The 19,939-nt window shown below is 44.6% G+C and overlaps 1 protein-coding gene across 2 annotated transcripts in view; it reads right to left on the bottom strand.

The window, feature by feature from the left end:
- The window catches only part of MAMDC2 (MAM domain containing 2), a 142,433-nt gene that overhangs the window by 64,705 nt on the left and 57,789 nt on the right, over window positions 1–19,939 (bottom strand). For both annotated transcript variants that reach the window (XM_081802830.1, XM_081802829.1), the window contains exons 3-5: window positions 11,332–11,603; window positions 9,805–9,889; window positions 6,694–6,831 (exon numbers count right to left, since the gene is read on the bottom strand). In XM_081802830.1, the coding sequence (XP_081658956.1) occupies window positions 6,694–6,831; window positions 9,805–9,889; window positions 11,332–11,603 (495 nt within the window). The remainder of the gene's footprint in view (window positions 1–6,693; window positions 6,832–9,804; window positions 9,890–11,331; window positions 11,604–19,939) is intronic.

Genomic DNA, 19,939 nt, shown 5'->3' with positions numbered 1-19,939 from the left:
CTTTCAGAGATGACAGAAATGTAATAAATGGGCACAAAGTGGGATGTCTCCCAGTCTCTGCTAAGAATTCAGTGCCAAGAGCGATGGGTGACAAGTACTGCTGCTCTGTGGTACCCTCCCATCCCTGTGGCCTATGTTACATTGTGGCAACCAGGAGTCTAAGCCAACCCCACCAGGCTGATCCCTCCTCTGCCCTCCAGCCTGAATATATAAGGCCAAAGAAGGATCCGAGAGATCGTAGAAGAGTCTCTTTGGCGACAGGTGTCCCGGAGCTAACCCGTCGTGGGTTTTCTTTTGACCCCCCCAAGGGAACAGCAAGGGATAGCTTCCCCTTTCTTATTCTGATCCAAGAGAAGAGGCTTAAAGGAACCAGGTGTGGAGAGAGTGGAGGAGGGAAACCACCCTCTAACCTCACCCTGACCCACACTTGGCAGAAATTCCTGAATTCTTCAACTGCCCTAGGCCTCAAGAGAGGAGGGTGCTCAGGGGTTTCTTGGGAAAACTTAATCACTGATAACTGGGGTTTGCGGGGTACAAAGGCTGGTGCCTGGCTCTTGGCTGTATACATCTAGAAGCAAGATGTCTGTAGGGACCTGTGGGGGCAAAGTGGAGAGAAAGGATTTTGTGGCCAACAAGTAGTAACTTTCAGAGTCCGGTGGGGAAAAGATTTGAGTTTTCCCTTAGCCTAAGTGGGCAACTCAGAAGGGGCTAGAATGTCTTGAAAGGACTCTTCTCAAAAGAACTGCATGCAGGTGGTAACTCCAACAGGGGCTGGCGTGGTATAGCATTGCTTCTAGGTGCTAAAGGGACTCACAGATGGCCAGCTGGAGAGTACATCATCCCTGTCTGGGAGTAGTGAGGTGGGGTTCCCCACTGGCAGTGAGAGAAATGGGCAGCACGTGGCCACCTGCAGTATAAAGGTCATGAACTCCAGCTTCAACAGCACTGGTCACATAAGATCCTTTGTCCCCTTCCCTTCCTTTCCTGTTCCACTGTTAGACCTCCTTCCAACCCTGAAGGAACCAGCAGCAGCACAGGGAGTGGGAGAAGAGGAAGGGGGAGAGCCAAGGAAGTATGAAGAGAAATAAAGCCCAAACCCTTCTCTTTATGGCTCCACCATGCTTTGGTCTGGGGGAGATTTGAATCGGATGAGATGCTGGAGTTTTGACTGGACTGAACTGAACCCCTGAAAAGGAGGCTGTTAGTTCATACTTGAAAGTGCCCAGAAAGCTAACGTAAGTCATCCAAGGACAGGGAAAGGTGAATGACAGGGCCTGCACAAAGGTGATGGTGAGAAAATTCATAAAGTTGCTTCCCTACTGAGAGCGTATGCAAGGAACCAAATGGATCAATGCAGAGAGTAAATGAACAGTGCTGTTAAGAGGATGCTTGAGCTCAGTCTGAACTGAAAGGAGAAGAGAATGCCGTGAATTATGGAAAGATGCTCCATCCACCTCACAGCCTTGGAGGGAATAAAATCATTCTGATCTTAATTTAGGTTTTGAAACCTTGCTCAACTCCCCGAGTGGCATCCTAAGCACGTATGATTTTTAAGATCTCAGCAAAGAAACTGATTTCCCTCCTTATTTTCCCAGTAATTATCTTCTTTTGGCCAAGGCAGGTAGGAAACAGTAATGATCTGGGCTATCAGTAGGTTACCTCCTGAAAGATTTTTGTTTCACTTCATAAAATATTAACAGAGGAAAAAAATCCATATGTGACGAATCGGAATTGGGCGACAAAAAGAAGGATAATATCCCATCCCCTCCAATATTCCCAAGATGTCCCACAAGAGCTCTGACTGCATTATTAGCCATTTCCACCCTGAGACAAACATTTGGAGACAGAGTGCTCATTTGAAAAACTTGACTCATGGTTTCGGGTTAACTGTTAAAAATACATGGCCAGAAGCAGGAAAATTCATATACGCATTGCATTTTTCAGACACCACATTCACTCTTCCTTCTTCTATGACACAAAGGCCAGAGCCCTCCAGGGAAGACGTCCCTCAACCTTTTGCGTATCTCTAAGCAGGCACATGGCTTTGCTCGCCCCTCCGTTCACCTCCCTGGTTTTTCCCTGAAAGCAAAGGCATAAGCTGCTTCCAGTATATGAATGAACATGAGATGAATTTTTTTTTTTTGAGCAAAATCTGCTGCTGTGGGCAGACATCTGAACCATTTAATCTTTACTTTGCCACCCAAATTGATAGAGCTCAGGAAAAATCAATATACCCAGCTGAAGGCAAATGTACGAAGAAAGGCAATCCCTCTCTTATTCAGAGCACTGGAGGGTTTTTTGTGGTTTTTTTTTGTTCCCCCAAGAGCGATTCTGGTCAAAACTCTGAGTCCTATGGGCTTTTCAAGGAAAATATCTGAGAATCTCTAGAACTCATCTGTTTTAGCCCCATCTCCTATAGGAAGAAGTCTTATATAGGAGTCCACGTGGGAGGAGTGTGAGAGAGAGTGTGTGTGTGTGTGTGTGCACGTGTGTGTGTGTGTGTGCACGCATGTGTATACACGTGCATTGGGTGAGGAGGAAATGGTTGTCTGGCTACAACTGGCCAAAATATCAGTGTAAAAGTTCAAGAGGAATTGGAAAGAAATAGCAGAGACCTGGGAGAAGCGAGTAGAATGTAGGCACCCAGGCTTCTGGCTATGAGCAGGAACATAATCTAGGTCTAGTGCTACTCTGCCATCATCTTATATCTCGGCATTCTCAAATACTCCCCAACCACAGAATAAAGTATCCACCCTCAGGCCTGTATACATTTGCATATGCTGTACTTCTTATCCATCTAGCCAAATTCCAGTTCTGAGATGACTTCTTCTAGAAAGCTTTCCCTGAACCCCAAAACCAAAGTGATCTTTCACTTTTCTGTGGTCCCCTATCTTTTATTTTACATCTCTGTTAGTCATGCATCATTGTGCATGTTTACAGAGCATTTTGGTATTTGAATAATTTGTGCAATGTCATAATATAAATTAACATAGAATTGTATTAAAGGCACTGAGAAGTCCTGAAATAAAGAAGTCTGTTTAGCTTTCTTTAGTTAGGGTTTCCCCAGTTTATTTTCCCCCCCAGTTACAATGAGTGGTGAATTTGGAGATTTTGATGTACAGCATTAGAAGTAAAACACTAGAACTCAAAGGCATCTTAGAGATTATGGAATTCAAATTCTTCATTTGCAAACAGGTCAGTGGAGACCCTGAGAAGTCGAGGGATTGCCCAAGGCAATCTGGCACTTAGATAACTTGGCTTGGAGCACAAGTGTTGAACTCCTAGCCTGGTCCTCTTTCTCTGTCCCTTGTTGACACAGATGTGGGCAGAATGTTCCATGGTCACAAATGAGAGTGAGGAAGGTCTAGGGCTGATGCACTCCTCAGAGGATGGATGACATTCAAGTGACACAGTCAGATGGATGATCTGTCAGTAGGACACAGATCTGCTGCCTCTCCCCGGAAATAGGTGTTCTCCCTAGCCAACTGGTCCTCATCATCATTGAGGATAAAAAATGATATGGGAGCCTGCGGTCTCAGTCAGTGGAGCATGTGACTCTTGATCTTGGGGTCGTGAGTTCAAGCCCCACGTTGGGTATAGAGATTACTTAAAAAAGAACATCTTTTAAAAAAAGAAAGAAAAATGATGCACTGAACACATAGTCATTAAATCATGATATTGGTTACTCAGAGGATCTGACTCTGGAACTAATTTTTAAGTGATTTGGGGAAAGTTCTCCAACACTTCCCCACATTTAAGTTTGGACACCTGTGATAATGACCCCAGGGATTAATACAATCTTTCAAGATTCTCTCTACTCCCTGTACTATATTCTTAAGATATGGCAGAATGTTATGTAAGTTGTCCTATTCCTTGAAACAAAGCTTTCAAGAGTTGGTAACATTTTTTTTTATTTTTAAAATACTTTATTCATTTGGGAGAGAGACAGAGAGAGCACAGAGAGGCAGAGGGAGAGGGAGAAGCAGGCTCCCCGCTGAGCAGGGAGCCCAATGTGGGACTCGATCCCAGGACCCTGGGATCATGACCTGAGCCGAAGGCAGATGCTTATCCAACTGAGCTGCCCAGGTGCCCCCATTTTGTTGTTTTGAATGAACCCAGTTGTTATTTAAAATACTCATGCAGATTCATGGACTAATCTGTCATGCTAGGTTATCACCCACTCCACGCATGACACTTACAGTGCTTCCTACAATGGCCACAAGTGGAGATGGGCTCTCTGTCTGTAGAGCCAAAATATGGAGATATATATATAGAGAGAACTCCAATCTTTTGTCATTTCCAAAAGTGCTAACCCTTACTTTTAGAAGAAGGAAGTGAAAATGTTTTGTCTTTTTCTAATCTCAATTATTTATGTAAGTGACCTTAGATGTACCTAAAGAAATCATTTCTGGGGTATTTTTAGTTCTCTTGTTCTACCATTTGGTCCTCTGTTTACTGAGATAATCACTGTCTGGCTAACCAAACTAAATACACTGCTGTGATCGCATCTCTCCTTGCTCAAAGACCTCCAAAGGCCTCCTGTTGTCAACAGAGTAAAGTTAAAATCTCTTTCCTGGCACTTGAGGCCTTTTAGAAGTTGCCCCTACACTGCTTTCCCAATCATATCTCTCCCTCTGGTACCCTTGTGATTGCTACCATGTATCACGGCTCCAGCCCTCTCCTGTCTCTGCCTGTCAAAGTTATAACCATCCCTCAACGCAGTTGACTTCTTTCATCATCATGTCTTCTTGAACGTCCAAGCAGTTACGTGATCTCTCTTGTCTCTGAATACCCAGCACTCTTCTTTTTTTGATGTAAATGGGGGGACCACTCTTAGAGCACTTGACACATGCTACCTTGTCTTACACCCATGTGTGATAGAAATCCTTTTCCCTTTCTCGAATGTATGTTCTTTGAACCTGGGCAAGAACCATAGAGAATGTGCCATTTTATTGCTGTTTTCCCAACCAGACCCAATACAGGGTCAAATGAATGAAAATGCTAGATCCAAAGTTGGATTTGTCTTAAACAGGTAAGCCCAGGAGACTCCAACCTTTTACTATATGGTTACTTATCAACATTTTGTTGTAAGAAGCCTGGACATGTTGAAAAAGAAAAGGAACACATAAAATGAAGTTTGCAAAATAGAAGTTGGCTAACTGGGCCTGACCTGAAGATGTGTTTTGTTGGCCCATGCAGTGTTTTTAAAGAAAATATTTACCAGGGCGCATGGGTGGCTCAGTAGGTTAAGCATCTGCCTTTGGCTCAGGTCATGATTCTGGGGTCCTGGGATAGAGCCCAAGTTGGGCTCACTGCTTAGCGGGGAGTCTGCTTCTCCCTCTCTCTCTCTGCCGCTCCCCCTGCTCGTGCTCATGTGTGTGTGTGTGTGTGTTTGTGTGCTCTCTCTCTCTCAAACAAATAAATAACATCTTTTTTAAAAAAAGAAAATATTTACCAACTTTAAAAAATTAGGGAAATTTCACATAAAACCCCTGCCTTCCTGATTACCTTATGAAATCAAAAGATCTGCCCCCTGGAACTGCATTCTCACATGGCAGTAATTAATTAGAGCTTTGTACAGGGTCTGTGCTCCCTAGTTTGCCACACTCCTCTCCCAGCCCACATGTCACTCACTTTATAACATCTGCCTGGCTCCTTTAGAAAATTGAGTGTGAGAGTCTGGATATACTAGGACCAGTCTCAGGATGGAGACTGTCCAGAGCCAAGATAAGCTGCAGGATGGGCACTTTAAAAAAAGAGTCAGAGACAAGGTTACAAATATTCACATGAAAAGAAACTACCATGAACAAGGAATAATGTAAAGAACCATAAAAAGTTGCCAAGTCTTCAGGCTTGGGGACACATTGTCCTTGTCAACAATTTATTAGGACTGAGCAGATGACCTCAGTATCCACATAGCAGTGGATCAAACTAGGAAAAAGGACAGTTTGCAGCACAACCAAAATTCCTATTCTTGCTCTTGATGGAGTCAGTTACCAGAATCTTCTCGCTAGTCAACAAGCCCTTGGGGTTGAGGACTGGAGCGTCTTGCAACTATGGGGAGACCCTGGAAGCTTCCCAGGGCCCAGGTGAAGGCTGTCATAATCCTTAGGAAGTAAGTCTTTGCCCATGTCTCCCATCTGTGGAAACATGCTCCTTAGAGTGGACTCATCCCCAAGAACCTCTCTCCTCTCCATTTCCCTGCAGAGTCCAGCCCCCTTGGCCGCTAGGTGGCCCTGTTGCTTTCAGGATTCACCACTGGGAATTGGGGCTCACCCCAGGGCCACTTGGGAAGTTCTTAAGGACTGTTTCCCATCACTCGATCTATTTTTAGTGAAAAGCAACCTAGGATCATTCCCACCCTGCCTTTAGGGATAAGAAATACAGAACAACAAAGTGATAAGAAAGTAAAGCATAATATGGAAATGTGAAAAGAGCAAGACCAGGTCACAGGTGAAGAAAAGCCTTTAACTGGGTGGCCTTGTCCTTAGTTACAGAGCTCCTATCCACGGTTCATCTCAAACTCACAGCCCGGCCCGGCCTTCCTGCTCTTCCACCAGGCCTCCCGGTCCCTACTCACTCTCCTGTCTCCCTTCTCTGTTGACAGGGCCACAGTTAGGTCAATGGAGGGGGCAGGAGGGGAAGGCGGAAACACTCCCCCCAGGAAAAGGACTCCATCTGTCCCCAGCTCACCCAGTTCACTCTTGAAGGTGTGATCCTGCAGGAGAACGGAAGGGGAGTTTCGAATGTTTCCTCCTCCAACAAACCAGTTCACGTTGGGGTTCCAGTGATTCACAAAGCCACAGAGATGATTTTCTTCAAAGTCACATTCTGGCAGAAGAGAAACGAAAATGCACACGATCACACCTAGGTATATACCCCTACTCACTGCGGGGATTGCTCTTCTGTATTCAAATATGTTTCTCATTCCCCTTGACCACTGGAACCTTTGTACCAGGATCCCTGGACAATGCTGGAAAGTGTAATTCATCCTTGCTTCTTTGGATGATGGCCCTGCCACTGACTAGCCATGTGAATTATAGCATGACTTCTCCTGGGCTCTGTGCCTTCATCTGTGAAATGAGGGGAACGTTCCCCCTGCACAGGACTGTCCCCACACGGAGCCAGATGTGTGGTTAATGCCTGGTGCCTCAGCCACCTCTGCTTCAAAGCCCTATTTGGGACCATCCTCTTAGCTCCAGAAACTGTGTCTGCCACCCTTCTGGTAGCCCATATCCCCATCCCCTTCTCTCCTGTTGGTAGACAAGATACCAGGGCTAAAAGACATGTTTCCTAGGTGCTAACAGCCTCTGCTTTTCTTATTAACAAGAAACAGAACAGGCAGGGGAGGCATAGCCTAGGCTCTGGGTCCTTCTGCAGCTCCTCAGTGGAGAAGAGAGAGAAAATAAAGAGACTTCACCTCCCACCCTCCGCCGTTTAGGAGCACGGACATGTTTGCACAGATAAATTGTTCCCAGTCAACAGACTCCTCTAGTGGGAATGAGAAGCTCACCAACAGCGAGCCTGTATTGACCCCTATAATCATCAACTACAAATATGAAGTATGATTGTCCTGGCCATCTCCCATTACCCCTCCAGACCCCACCCCCACCATTTTTTCACTCCAGCGGTAGACCCGTATGGACTGTGTCACTGGCCTCCCCTGCCTTCTGTCTTCCTGTTGGATTCGACCGATGGAAAGGAGGAGGAGAACAAGCCTCCAGCTTCTTTCCTGCCAGGTTGCCATGGGTTGGCTGTGTCCCTCTCCTGAGGACACAGGTCCTATCAGGGAGCCCTCCCCACACAACCATTGGCTCCAGTGGCCCCCACCCCTTGCCCTCATGGCTGATGAATCATCGCTCTCACTAGTCCTGGATTACCACCTGTGCTTTTGCTGGTTTCCTTCACCCACCCACACCTTTGTAGCCCCTAATGAGTCTTCTTCTTCCTGCCAGGACCCTGATTGATATAGTTATCAATGTGTTTTTACATTAGCAATCACTGAAAAACTTTAAGGTTTTTATCTGCAACTTTTCCACTGCAGCATCTGCCACGCAATACCCCTGTTCCATGCCAAAGCCTGCTGAAGAATAAAATAGAAAGCAAAATAGTCCTGAACGTGCCAGGTAGTATTCTAAGCACTTTAACTGAATTAACTTACTCAGTCCTCGACATGGTCCCACGAGGTAGGTACTATTATTAACCTCATTTTACAGATGAGGAGACAAGCAAAGAGAGAGCACAGAAAGGAAGGCGAGAGGACTGTGGGATCAGGCATCTCAACAAGATGAAAGTATTGGCACTCCTTTTTTTTTTTTTTTTTTTTAAACAAACCAGAAGCCACGGAGTGATTTGAAGAGAGGAAATTTACATTTTTAAAGTGCCCAGCGCTGGGCCAGTCACCTTCATACCTATGATCTCATCAGTCCCCACATTATTTCTACGAGGGAAGCATTTTATATCCATTTTGCAGGTGGAGAAACGGAGGCTGCGGGGCGCGGGGAGTTGAGGAGCCAGCAGGTGGCGCTGCAGCAGGCCCGTCGGACTGGTGGGTGGGCTGCCCGAGGCTCACCTGCTGGCGGGAGGGAGCTACCAGGGGGCGCATGGGTCTAATCCCACTGTATCTTCAGAACATGGTCACGTTTTCTTCCCTCGTGCTTTCCTTCACTTGCCTTAGTATCATCCTTGGAAGGTCAAAACAGAGAAGTGAGAGTCAGGGAATTAGCAAAGTCTCTTTTTTATTCAGAATTGTCTTTGACTCTCCTTCCTCTTCCTCTCCACAGCCATTCAACCTCCAAAGGGCCATCAATGCCGAAAAATCTCGCAGTCTCCCACCTTTTCCCTATTAGAGCCCAGCGCTGGGCCTTCGTTATGTCTGATCTGTAAGGTTACAACCACCTGCTGGGGGTTTTCCTCTCCTACGTATTTATTTTCCTTGTTTCCAAGTCCCTTTCCATGGGGCCTCCAGAGTCACCATGTGAGGACATGGCCGCAGGCACCCTCCTCTGCTGACTTTTAGCTTTGAACACCGGCCAACCACAGAATCATCCACCCTCTTCAGCCGGGACCCAGACTCTTCCCGAAGCCTCGCTTGGGTCCTGATTCGCACTTGAAACACCCTCCTCAGCTTCTGGCTGGTGCCTGACCACACCCTGTGCTTCCTCCACCCTGGGCTCTGCCCACAGAGAGTTCTTCCCCTCCTCCCCTGGACCTGCACTTCACCGAATTCCCCTGCTTCCTGCAACCGCAGCTCAAATGCATCCCTGGTGTTCAGTGCTGCCCGATGTCCTGTCCTCCTCCTCCCTGCACCTCCACAGCCTGCCCTGGCCTCCAGGAGTGCCCATCTTATAGAGAAATAGCACCAACGGCAGACAAATAGAAGGTGAGTGGCCACAGGGCACAGAGGGGCCAAGGTGTATCAGAGAGAAATGGAGTAAAATGAGCAAAGAACGAAATACGAAGCCTGCTTTTCTGGCTGAAGCTGAGCTCACAGCAAACCGGAAATTATCTTTACTAGCATATGCTGAGGTTCAGGTGGCAGCTCAGGTTACAGTTGCTGCAGCTACCTTCCCTTCGTTAACCTAGCCAGTCTGGGCAGACTCCAGCGAGCCTTCCTCCGCTTACAGACAGGAGCAACATACACCATTCAAGTGAACCTCGAGAAGCATGTAAGCTACAGTGCATCATGCACTGACTTCCATAAAACACCTTGCCTTTAGGACTGGTTCAGTTCCCTCTGGCAACAGATTTTAGAAGAAGATTCACAATTCACATTCCAATACAGTGAGGACGAAACCCACTTACCAATACAGTAGCCGGTTGTCATCTTGATTTCAAAGAGTGCGATGCTGGCCGTGTTTCCCTGTCCAAGCACACCTTCTATTAAAATCTGCATGACACAGGAGGAAGAAGGGAGTCAGGCTTCCCTAACTCCAAGGAAACACTGTGTTTCCCTGGCTCAGAATTTCAGAGACTAGTCAGGAGCTGTTCAGCAATTCAAGGCAAAGCGAGATTGCTTGTCTCAGCTAATTGCTACTGGATACCAGTCTCACCACGGGCTCTAAGAGAATGTGTGTGTGTGTGTGTGTGTACAAGGTGAGCAAGGTGTCCAGTAAAGCTTGGGGCCAACTGTCTTCAAGTGCTATTCCAACCACCCCCTTCTCTAGCGTCTGTGGTGGCCCCAGTTGGCTGTGGATGGGGAGGGGGGCTGGTGCCCTTGGGGAAATGCATTCTGAGAACAGTCAGGGACTCAGGGCAGAGGCCTCAGCGAGGAAGACCCTTGGAGGAGGGGGGAAGCACAATCTGACTTAGCGGTGGGAGACTCCACGTGAGATGGAAGAGGCTCGTAAATCAACCTGTAGTTTCTATATTGCTGAACAAATTTGGAAAATTTTACATAAAGAACCGAGGGGAGCATGACAATTTACATGGCTGATTTCAAGCCCTGCTGTGGCTCATCTTTGCTCCCATTTCCGGAAGTATTTGCTTCTCTTTATGTGACTTCAGCCCAGTCTTTGGCAACTATGCTGGGAGATTTAGGATGTGCCCTACTACTGGGCAGACAGTGTGAACTAGAGAGCTCGGACCTCAGTGTTCCTTCCCTCAACCCTCCCTCCTGCCTGATGGGACGGGGAGAGGAGTAGACAGCATTTCAGCACTTTTTGAGGGAGAGAAATGGGATAGGGAATTGAAAAGGGAATTAGGAATGGAGAACGTGTTCGTGAAGGCCCTATTCTTTCCTCCACGACACTCTCACTACATGTCACACTTGCATCTCCTTCCCTGCTCCAAACAACATCCAGCTTTATGTTACATTGTCGACCTTCCTCTTCCAACACTTCTGATGCAACAACCACCATCTTTGAAAAGGAATCAGAACATATCCTTTATGTATCTTTCCCTCTTCAAAGTAGCTCCACTTTTCCTTTAACGATAGTGAATGTTTTGTTCAATATTTGTAGCAAACAGACCATTAGGGAGATACCACACACAAACTGAGAAAGAGGAAACAAAATGATTAGAAATGAGAATGCTCCCTAAAGCCCATTAGAAAATAAATTTCCATCTAAGAAGTTGGTTTAGGCTCCATTTAGATTCTCACAGAAGTCCCATTTAAGTAGACAAGAAAGAAATCCAGGAAGAAGCTCTTCTAAAGAATAAACACAATATTAACTTACCAATTATTAATTATTACTATTCTTCTGGGACACAGCTCTTATAAAGCAGCACATCCTAACATAGGAGATCAGTAACTTTAGTGGCAGAAATTTTCATACGATCTCAGAGTCACATAATGCTATATGATAAGTCAGGCGCCTACATTCTACCTACCTTGAATTTCTTGGAACTGTTTTGTAAATCCAAGCTGGCTATGAGCCAGCTGTCTGAAGGTTCCTTAGCTGACCAAAGCAGGCGATCAAAACTTTCATCTTCAAATCTCACATAGAGGTTCAGCCGGCTGGTGTCTGATGAAGACCCTGGAGACGTGGTTATCTGGTAGACCAGTCGGAGACAGCTCCATTCCTCAGCCTGTAGGTCAGAACTCAGCAGCACGGCTTTTTCCCCCTGCTTGGCAAAGGAGGTGTCCACATAAATGTAGTGGCCTGGAAAGAGAAAAGAGCACCAGGATAGGATCAACCTGCTGTTCACCACTCAGGGAAATACACAACTGTGGTCCAGTGAAGCTAAGGGCAGATACAGCCTGCTGATGCATTGCAATGGCCTACCGAATGTTGCCTAAACACGGGATCTCTGCCTTCTTGTGAAAAATTAGAAGGTCCCACAACGCTGAGACCATGGTCACATGACACACGACTATAACAGGCTGGAGCTACGTAGTGCTGCCTCTTCAGAAGGTGGCATGGGCACTCCCCACTACTCCCTATTACCCCCTGACACTGAAGCCAAGTGTCTGTTGCCTATTATCATCTCATACCAGGCCCCTTTAGCATGCTGCATTCATCTTCCTGGCCCCGATATGCATGAACGTTTGAGAACTTCAGAACCCAGAGGAGCAGCATGCCTCTGCTGGAGTCAGAATACCTTGGTGGACTCAACCTTCTCTTTCCACAGCTCCCCTCATTCCCAATGATTTGATCTGCATCCAATTTGCATCATTATAGTAGATTGAATTTATTTGGTTGCCTCAGATCTTGGGGCCTAGGCAGATGAAGTTCACTGTCAGCTGATTTTTAAAATTAGGAATAAGACTCTCCTTCTCTAGACTCTTCCACAACGAAATCTCATAGTTTTGATAACTAAATGGAAAAGCATATGCAAAACTTGGAGGACAGGGCACTCACCACTTCCTTCTCCCCCACCCCCTCCTCCTTTCTTTGCCCTCTTTTTGCTCCTCTCCCCTCCTCCTGCCCCAATTCCCCTATCTTCCTGACGCTGAATCGCTGATATGTGGTACTCTGCTGGCTACACCAGGATATAAAACAAAACTGCTATGAAGAACAGAACAAAACAGATCAGAAGCAAGAACTGTAACCTGACCTGAGCCTTCGGAATCTGACTCTGGTCAGTAGCTTCCTATAGCAGTGACCCGATCTGCCTGTGTGTCCTGGAGACCCACTGCCTGTGGGACCTGCACTCTCACGCATGCTCAGAGGTTCCCACATTTGTGGCCAGCATCTCACCGGCTGCATTCCATCCTGGGACCACCTCTCCACTCCTTGCATTTTAGGCTCCCCAACACCAAACTCTTACTAGAAAGGCTCTGAAATTCCTCCTTGCTTTGCCTGATCTTCTTCAGCCCCTCCTCCCATGCTCATCACCCCAGACGCCAACCCCAGCCAGGCCCCTGGGCTTTGTGGTGAGTACCGACAGGCCAGAGGAGCCTCAGCTGATGGCCAGCCTCACAGTTAGGGCACTGTCTTCAGGGAGTCTCGCTGGCCTGCAAAGGGTTTCAAGATCAACATCTCCAGTGGGCAGCCTTTCAACATAGCGACCACCCACCCAGTACAAAGAGCAACTGCTTCTAGATGCCAACCCAGGCATCCCTGTGGGGAAATCCGGCCCTTGCTCTCACTGCCACCATCACCATCACTCCCTGCACAGAGTGAACTCTCACTATGAAGCAGGTGCTGTTCTAAGTGCTTCACATGCATTTCCTAGCTGTGGGGCCTGCTGGGTTTGGAAGCACTAGGCTGGGGCTCTTGAGGACAACTCTTTTTTAAACAGAAAGGGCAGCTTCTCTGTGACATGAGGCAATATATAAGTGCCATCCTCATTTCCTGCTTTCCGTTGCTGTCCCCATAGAAGGGACTCGAAGCAGGCTGGTAGTGGGGTGGGCATGGTGACTAGGGGAGCTCCTGAGAGCACTTCAAACCTTTTCTGAAGAAGTAGAGAGTTGGCACATGGGGTAAGCAGAGGAAAAAAACAACTCCTCGTTGTGTCTGCTGGAGTTTCCCATCGTGGGCCAACGCTGCTGCCCTGCAGGCTCAATTCTCCCCCTCCCTACTGCCTTTCCCACTTCTGGAAGGAAACGACTCACAGAAGTGGCTCTCAAACTTGAGCCCAGAGTCACCCGGGGGCCCTGTGCAAACAGATTGCTGGGCCCACCCTTGAGTTGCCACCACGTAGGTCTGGGGTGATGCTGCAATTCTAACGGATTGCATTTCTGAGAAGTTCCAGGGGATGCTGATGCTGCTGGTCTGGGGACCACATTTGAGAAGCAAAGATTTACAATATCTGCCAGAGAAATAGGACTCATTATTTAGACACCTTTAAAAAAAAAAAAAAGAATTATTTATTTATTTTGGGGGAGGGAGGGGCAGAGGAAGAGGGAGAGAGAAAGAGAATCTCAAGCTGACTTCCGCTGAGCGTGGAGCGCAACGCAAGTCTCGATCCCACGACCCTGAGATCATGACCTGAGCCGAAATCAAGAGTTGGATGCTTAACTGACCGAGCCACCCAGGAGCCCCCTTTTGACACCTATCTATCAAAGAAAGGACTGGGTACTATAGCATGTAGAGGTGGGAGGAGACAGTTCCACTTGGAGGTAAAACTCAAAGTTAAGTAAATGTGTGCTGCTGCAGGCTCAGAGAATCCATCTACTGGTGATTATCTTGATTTTTTTCAGTGACTGCCATAAAAAAAAAAAAAAATCTCTCTTGGAGCTAGAGTATTATGCTAAGTGAAATAAATCAGCCAGAGAAAGACAAACATATATGATTGCACTCATATGTGGAAGTTAAGAAACAAAACAAACGAGCAAAGGGGGAAAAAAAAGAGTGACAGGCAAACCAAGAAACAGACTCTTAACTATAAAGAACAAACTGAGGGTTACCAGAGGGGAGGTGGCTGGGCGAACGGGGGAGAAAGGTGAGGGGGATGAAGGAGGACACTTGCTGTAATGAGCCCCAGGTGATGTATGGAAGTGTTGAATCACTATATTGTATGCCTGAAACTAATATTACACTAGGTTAACTACCTGGAATTTAAATAAAAACTTAAAAAAAATCTCTCCTGACATAATCTCTCACTATATCAGATTTTATTATAAGCCTATGCTAATGCTCATATTAAGAACCTTTGAGAGCACATACTATAACAATGTATTATTTAAAATATCTTGATAGTATACAGTATGAAAGCTGGTGCTATTTATTGAGAGATCTTGATATCTCAGCCGTAAGTGTTGGCTATTTCAAAACATTGGGATTTTGCATGTAAACTAGAGACCTCAAATTTCTTTTCAGGCCATGCTGTGTAAGTGTGCCTATTAACTGCATTACAACCCATCCAGATTTATCTCCCTAACTGATTTTGCATTCACAGCAGAATAATGCATTTTCCCAGATTAAAGAATGAGCTCAAGTGTTGCCCACCTCCTCTACTAACTTTGCCAAGCTCAAGAAAGATTTTCTTAATTAATTACTACTTTTTTTTTTCTGCCTTGCCTGGATATAGCCTCAGAATCCTTCTAAACAGTGTTCCATGTAGCCACTTACCAATCAATCTGAGTTAGTACTTGAGTTGAAACTATTTGCTTTATCCTTGTTTGCAGCTTCAGTGTCTTTATAAAGAGTTAGATTGAACTAGTTGTAGTCATGTTAGAGTTAAACTAAACTAGAAGGAACATGGTAAATTTTGAAGAAGTTTTAGAAAATGAAGAAAGAATGAGGAAGATATTGATATCAGGGACGGTGCCCTTCCCTGGACTCTCACTAATAAAATCGCTATTCTAGAACAAATTGATACTGTTTTTGGTGAGTTGTTTCTTCTTACTTTATTAAAAAGAATCATTTTACTACTGAGTTAATGAGGTCTTCTTTGTGTGGGAAATATTTCATTTATTCTACACTCAATCTTAGCCAAAGGGCCGAGAAGCGATATATTTCACTTATTCTATCTGGATTGACATCTGGAAGTTAATCTTGAACATAATTTACACACAATAAAATTCACCCTTTTAAAACAATTCAGTGGTTTTTACTATACTCACAAAATTCTGCAACCATCACCACTATTTCCAGAATCTTTTCATCACCCAAAAAAGAAATTCCATACCCATTTGTCCCAGCTGCTAGCCTCTGGGAACCATAGAGTTAGTTTCTGTTCATTTGCCTTTTCTGGAAATTTCAAATGAATGGAATCATATAACATGTGGCCTTTCGTGACTGGTTTTTGTCACTTAGCATCATGTTTTCAAAGTTCACCACACTGTAGCATGTATTAAAATTTCGTTCTTTTATGAGGCTGAATAATACTCCATTTTATGGATATACTGCTATTTAATCACTCATCAGTTGATGGACATGTGGGTTTTTTTCTACCTGTTGGCTATTATGAATAATGCTACTATGAACATTTGTGTACAAGTTTTCATGTAACACAAGTTTCAATTCTCCTAGGTATACGTGGAGGAGTAGAACTACTAGGTCAATGATAATTCTATGTTTAACTTTGTGAGGAACTGCCAAACTGTTTTTTAAAACGACAACACCATTTACATGTCCACTAGGGATGTATGAGAGTTCCAGTTTCTCCACATGTTCACCAAAGTTTGTCACTGTCCATCTTTTGTTATTACAGCCATCCTAGTAGATGTGAAGAGGTATCTAATTGTGCTTTTGATTTGCATTTCTCTAATAATGACGTAGTGCATTCTTTCATGTGCTTATTGGCCATTTGCACGTTATCTGTTTTTTTGTTTGGTTGTTTTTTGTTTTGTTTTTTTTTAGAGCGGTTGGGGGTGGAGGGAGAGAGAATCTTAAGCAGGTTGCATGCTCAGCACGGAGCCCGATACAGGAGGCTCAATCTTGCAACGCTGAAATCATGACCTGAGCTGAAATCAAGAGGTGGATGCTTAACCAACTGAGCCACCCAGACACCCCAGCATATCATCTTTGAAGAAATGTCTGTTCAAGATCTTTGCTCATTAAAAAATCGGGTTACTTCTTTTTCTATTGTTGAATTATAAGAGATTATATATTCTAGATCTTATCAGATACATGTTTTGCAAGTATTTTTCTCCCCATTCTGTGGGTTGTCTTTTCACTTTCTTGATGGTATCTTTTGAAGAACAAAAGTTTTTAATTTTGATAAAGTCCAATTTCCTATTTTTGCTTTGGTTGTGTGTGCTTTTGATGTCATAGCTAAGAAACCATTGTGTAATTTAAGGTCATAAAGGTTTACAGCTATGTTTTCTTCTAAGAGTTTTATAGTTTTAGCTATTACATTTAGGACTTTGATCTATTTTGAGTTCATATTTGCCCATTAAATTGTTCTGGCATCTTTGCTGAAAATCAATTGAGCATAGATACAAGGATTTATTTCTGAACTCTCAATTCTATTGCACTGATTTATGTAATAAATAAATACTCCCAATGTTGCAAGTCTTTGAGTAATTTCAAGCTCTTAAAAAGTTGATTTTCACAACTGTTGACTGTTTTCATGGCTTTTATGGGGACAGGATTTTCTGAAGTCCTCATTGCACCATTCTTGCTAACATCATTCCCTTTCTTATCTTTTTTTAACCAACAAGAAAAGAAAACAATGTTCTGGAGATGTTAAAGTAAACACAAACAAATAAGAAAAAGGCAAAGAACGGCAAAGATCACATGCAGATTGGGATGTTGACTGACGCATCAGGCCAAGGGTCTGGGGAGAGATTTATTGGCCACAGTGTTGGAGTCATGATGGCAGGAGGGGAGCGAAGGACACTCTTCAAATACTGTTGCTTAGGCAATTTGAACTGATTTATAAGACATTTATTAGAAGTGATAAAATCTTTACGATGGGTCAGAAAAGGGCCATAAACTTCCAAATAGATTTTTTTTTAAAAGCAAGTCAGCAATGAAAACCAATAATTAAACCACCCTGACAAAAAAGTCAGGTTCCATGAACCTCAGGGTCTGAATGTCTTCTAGTCACATGCACACATCAGAAAACAACAGAAAAATCTGTTCTGTTTCAGTGAAGGCAGACATAAAGAACAGAGTTCTGAGATCATTCAACTGCTAAACATATCTGTACAGCTAGAGCTCACCGTATTAATGACTTCTAATAGCCAGTGCACAGTGTGCTGGGACTTAAATCCCAGGCCATCACTATGACAGCAAGGCCAGGACATGAAATCATGGGGGGCTTCTTGGTATCACTGCACTTCTGTTTGCTGATGCACGTATTGTCCTTCAGGTGTGATGGTCATGCCAGGGTGACCGCATGGTGCAGCGGACCTGACCCGAGATTTGTAAATCGTAACCTTTGCTTAAAGTTTTATCATGCATAGGCTTACTGTGTCATCAGTTTCTTTATCTGCAAAATGGGAATAACAAATCAGTGGAGTCCTATTACGTATACATTCAATATTTGGGAAAGCACTCGACGTACTCAGACAAACAAACGAACAAACCAACCAACTACAAATGACCCAACCACTGTAACATATACATACACACATGAAATGAGTTCATACAAATAGCCACTACATAAAATCTATTTATATATTTCAACACAAAAAGGAAATCAGCTCTGTTGTACATAGAAATAGTATAATATATAGAAAACCGCACACACTGTACTCTATAATTTAAGGAAGTTTCAAGGGCAGTTTTGATGGTATCTGATTTTTACCTTTTGTGCCGACTTAAGAACACAAATTCAAGCTCAGATGAGATGTGACTTCCCATCTATAGTCACTGTAAGAACCCGATGAAAATGATGTCTATAGAAATGCTCTGTACGCTGTAATGTTAATTGTTAGTTATTTCTCTTATCATCGGGGTGGGGGGGGGTCCTTTAGTGGTTCCAGAGATAGTGAGAAATCTATATTGCCTTCCTTTTGTCCAGTGTGGTTCAGAGCCAATATGCGTTCAGGTAGCAGACCAGCAGCACCTTTTTAATGCTGGTAGTAACAGCAGTCTTCCCTCCATTCACCTTACTTGACCCTTCCATGTTGACGTCTACACCTCTGTGCTTTTCAGCGCTGGGCCCCTCCTGGCTGCCCATCCTCAGCGGCGCCCATCCTCACAGCTAAGCCACCCCGGGCACTGACCCAGGATTACTCACCATCCAAAGTGGAGTTCAGCACATTTACTCCTGGTATGATCCTGGGCGAAACCTCGTGACCCAGGTCTGATAATGACGCCTACGTCTCTATTTTGTTAGCTCTTAGGACAACTCACGTCTAACACAAGGACATGGCCTTCTTTTTGGCAGCTTCCTTCCTGGGGCTGAAGTCCAGCCCCTGAACTCAGGTGATGACCTTCTCACCAGATTTCCCGAACGCTTTACTGCCTGCCTCCCTGGATGCGGTCCCGCCTGTAGAAGCCCATGGCAGAGTGGGTACGCGGTTATTTCTCCAGCCCAACACTGGTTCAAATCCCAATCACACCACTTATAAATCATGGCACTCTGAGCCAGTTACTTATTCTATCTGACACTAGCTTCCTTCACTGGTGAAATGAGGATGCTAAAATACTGACTTTGCAGAGTTTCAAAGAAGATTAAATAAGGTAACACAAGTAAAGCTCTTAGCACCGTGCCCAAGGGCTTGTGATCAACTCTTAATAAATGTTAGTTCTTATTTTTCCTGATATCCGATCAGCATACTCCCCCTAATGGCTAACCCATCTCATCATCTTGCAGTGGACCTCACTAATACCACTGGTTCTACCTGCTGCCCATCGTTTGGCCCGTCTGACACCAACTCCCGCCTGTTGCATGGGAGATCCATCTGCAGCTGTATCCATTCTCCCTCGTGCCTGCTCCATGGCTGTGGGCACACCTCAGCCCCTCCCAGTCTGTCCCATTCCATGGTCCAGCTGCATTCTCTGCTATGACAATCATCTTCCAGATCTACCAGCTGATCAAAGCAGTCTGGACAATAATGCATGCAGAGCACCTAGCAGACGTTCATAAGGGTTTTTGCCTATTGTGGGGAGAGGAAGCCTCCACGGAACTGCATCTTCAATTATGTCTAAGCCATCACCTTACATTTGGAAGGAGTCTTGCTTTCTTTGCACATCAAAGACTTTCAAAAAATTAAAAAGTCAAATGTATACAAAATGCAGCAGGCATAGGGGTTCTCAAAAACTGTTGACTATGTTGCTGGAAAATAAATAGCATAGCATTTCTCAAATGTAAAAAACTGTCTTAAATATTTGGGATTGTGAATATCTGCTTTGTTCCTCAATCAGACTCACAATAATTAATAAATCTACTGATTACTTCTGGCAGAAGAATGTTCTGTTCTGAAAATAATCTAAGAAAAATCACAAATTTCTATGGTTTGCATCAAGTGTTGTCACCTTCTGTTTCTAGATTTACCAGTATCTTCTGCGGTTTACTAAATCAATTTATGAATATATATGGATAAAAAACAAAGATCCAAAGGGAATTGACATTTGTTGTGTTGCAGGTACTGGATTCTTGACCTGTGTTCTTCCCTCTCAATCCTGACAGATGATCCCATCAGGCGGAATTTCCA

This window comes from Leptonychotes weddellii, chromosome 14, assembly GCF_054177405.1.
Source record: "Leptonychotes weddellii isolate Sample4059 chromosome 14, ASM5417740v2, whole genome shotgun sequence".
Taxonomy (NCBI): domain Eukaryota; kingdom Metazoa; phylum Chordata; class Mammalia; order Carnivora; family Phocidae; genus Leptonychotes; species Leptonychotes weddellii.
This window is presented reverse-complemented; position numbering and strand designations above follow the sequence as displayed.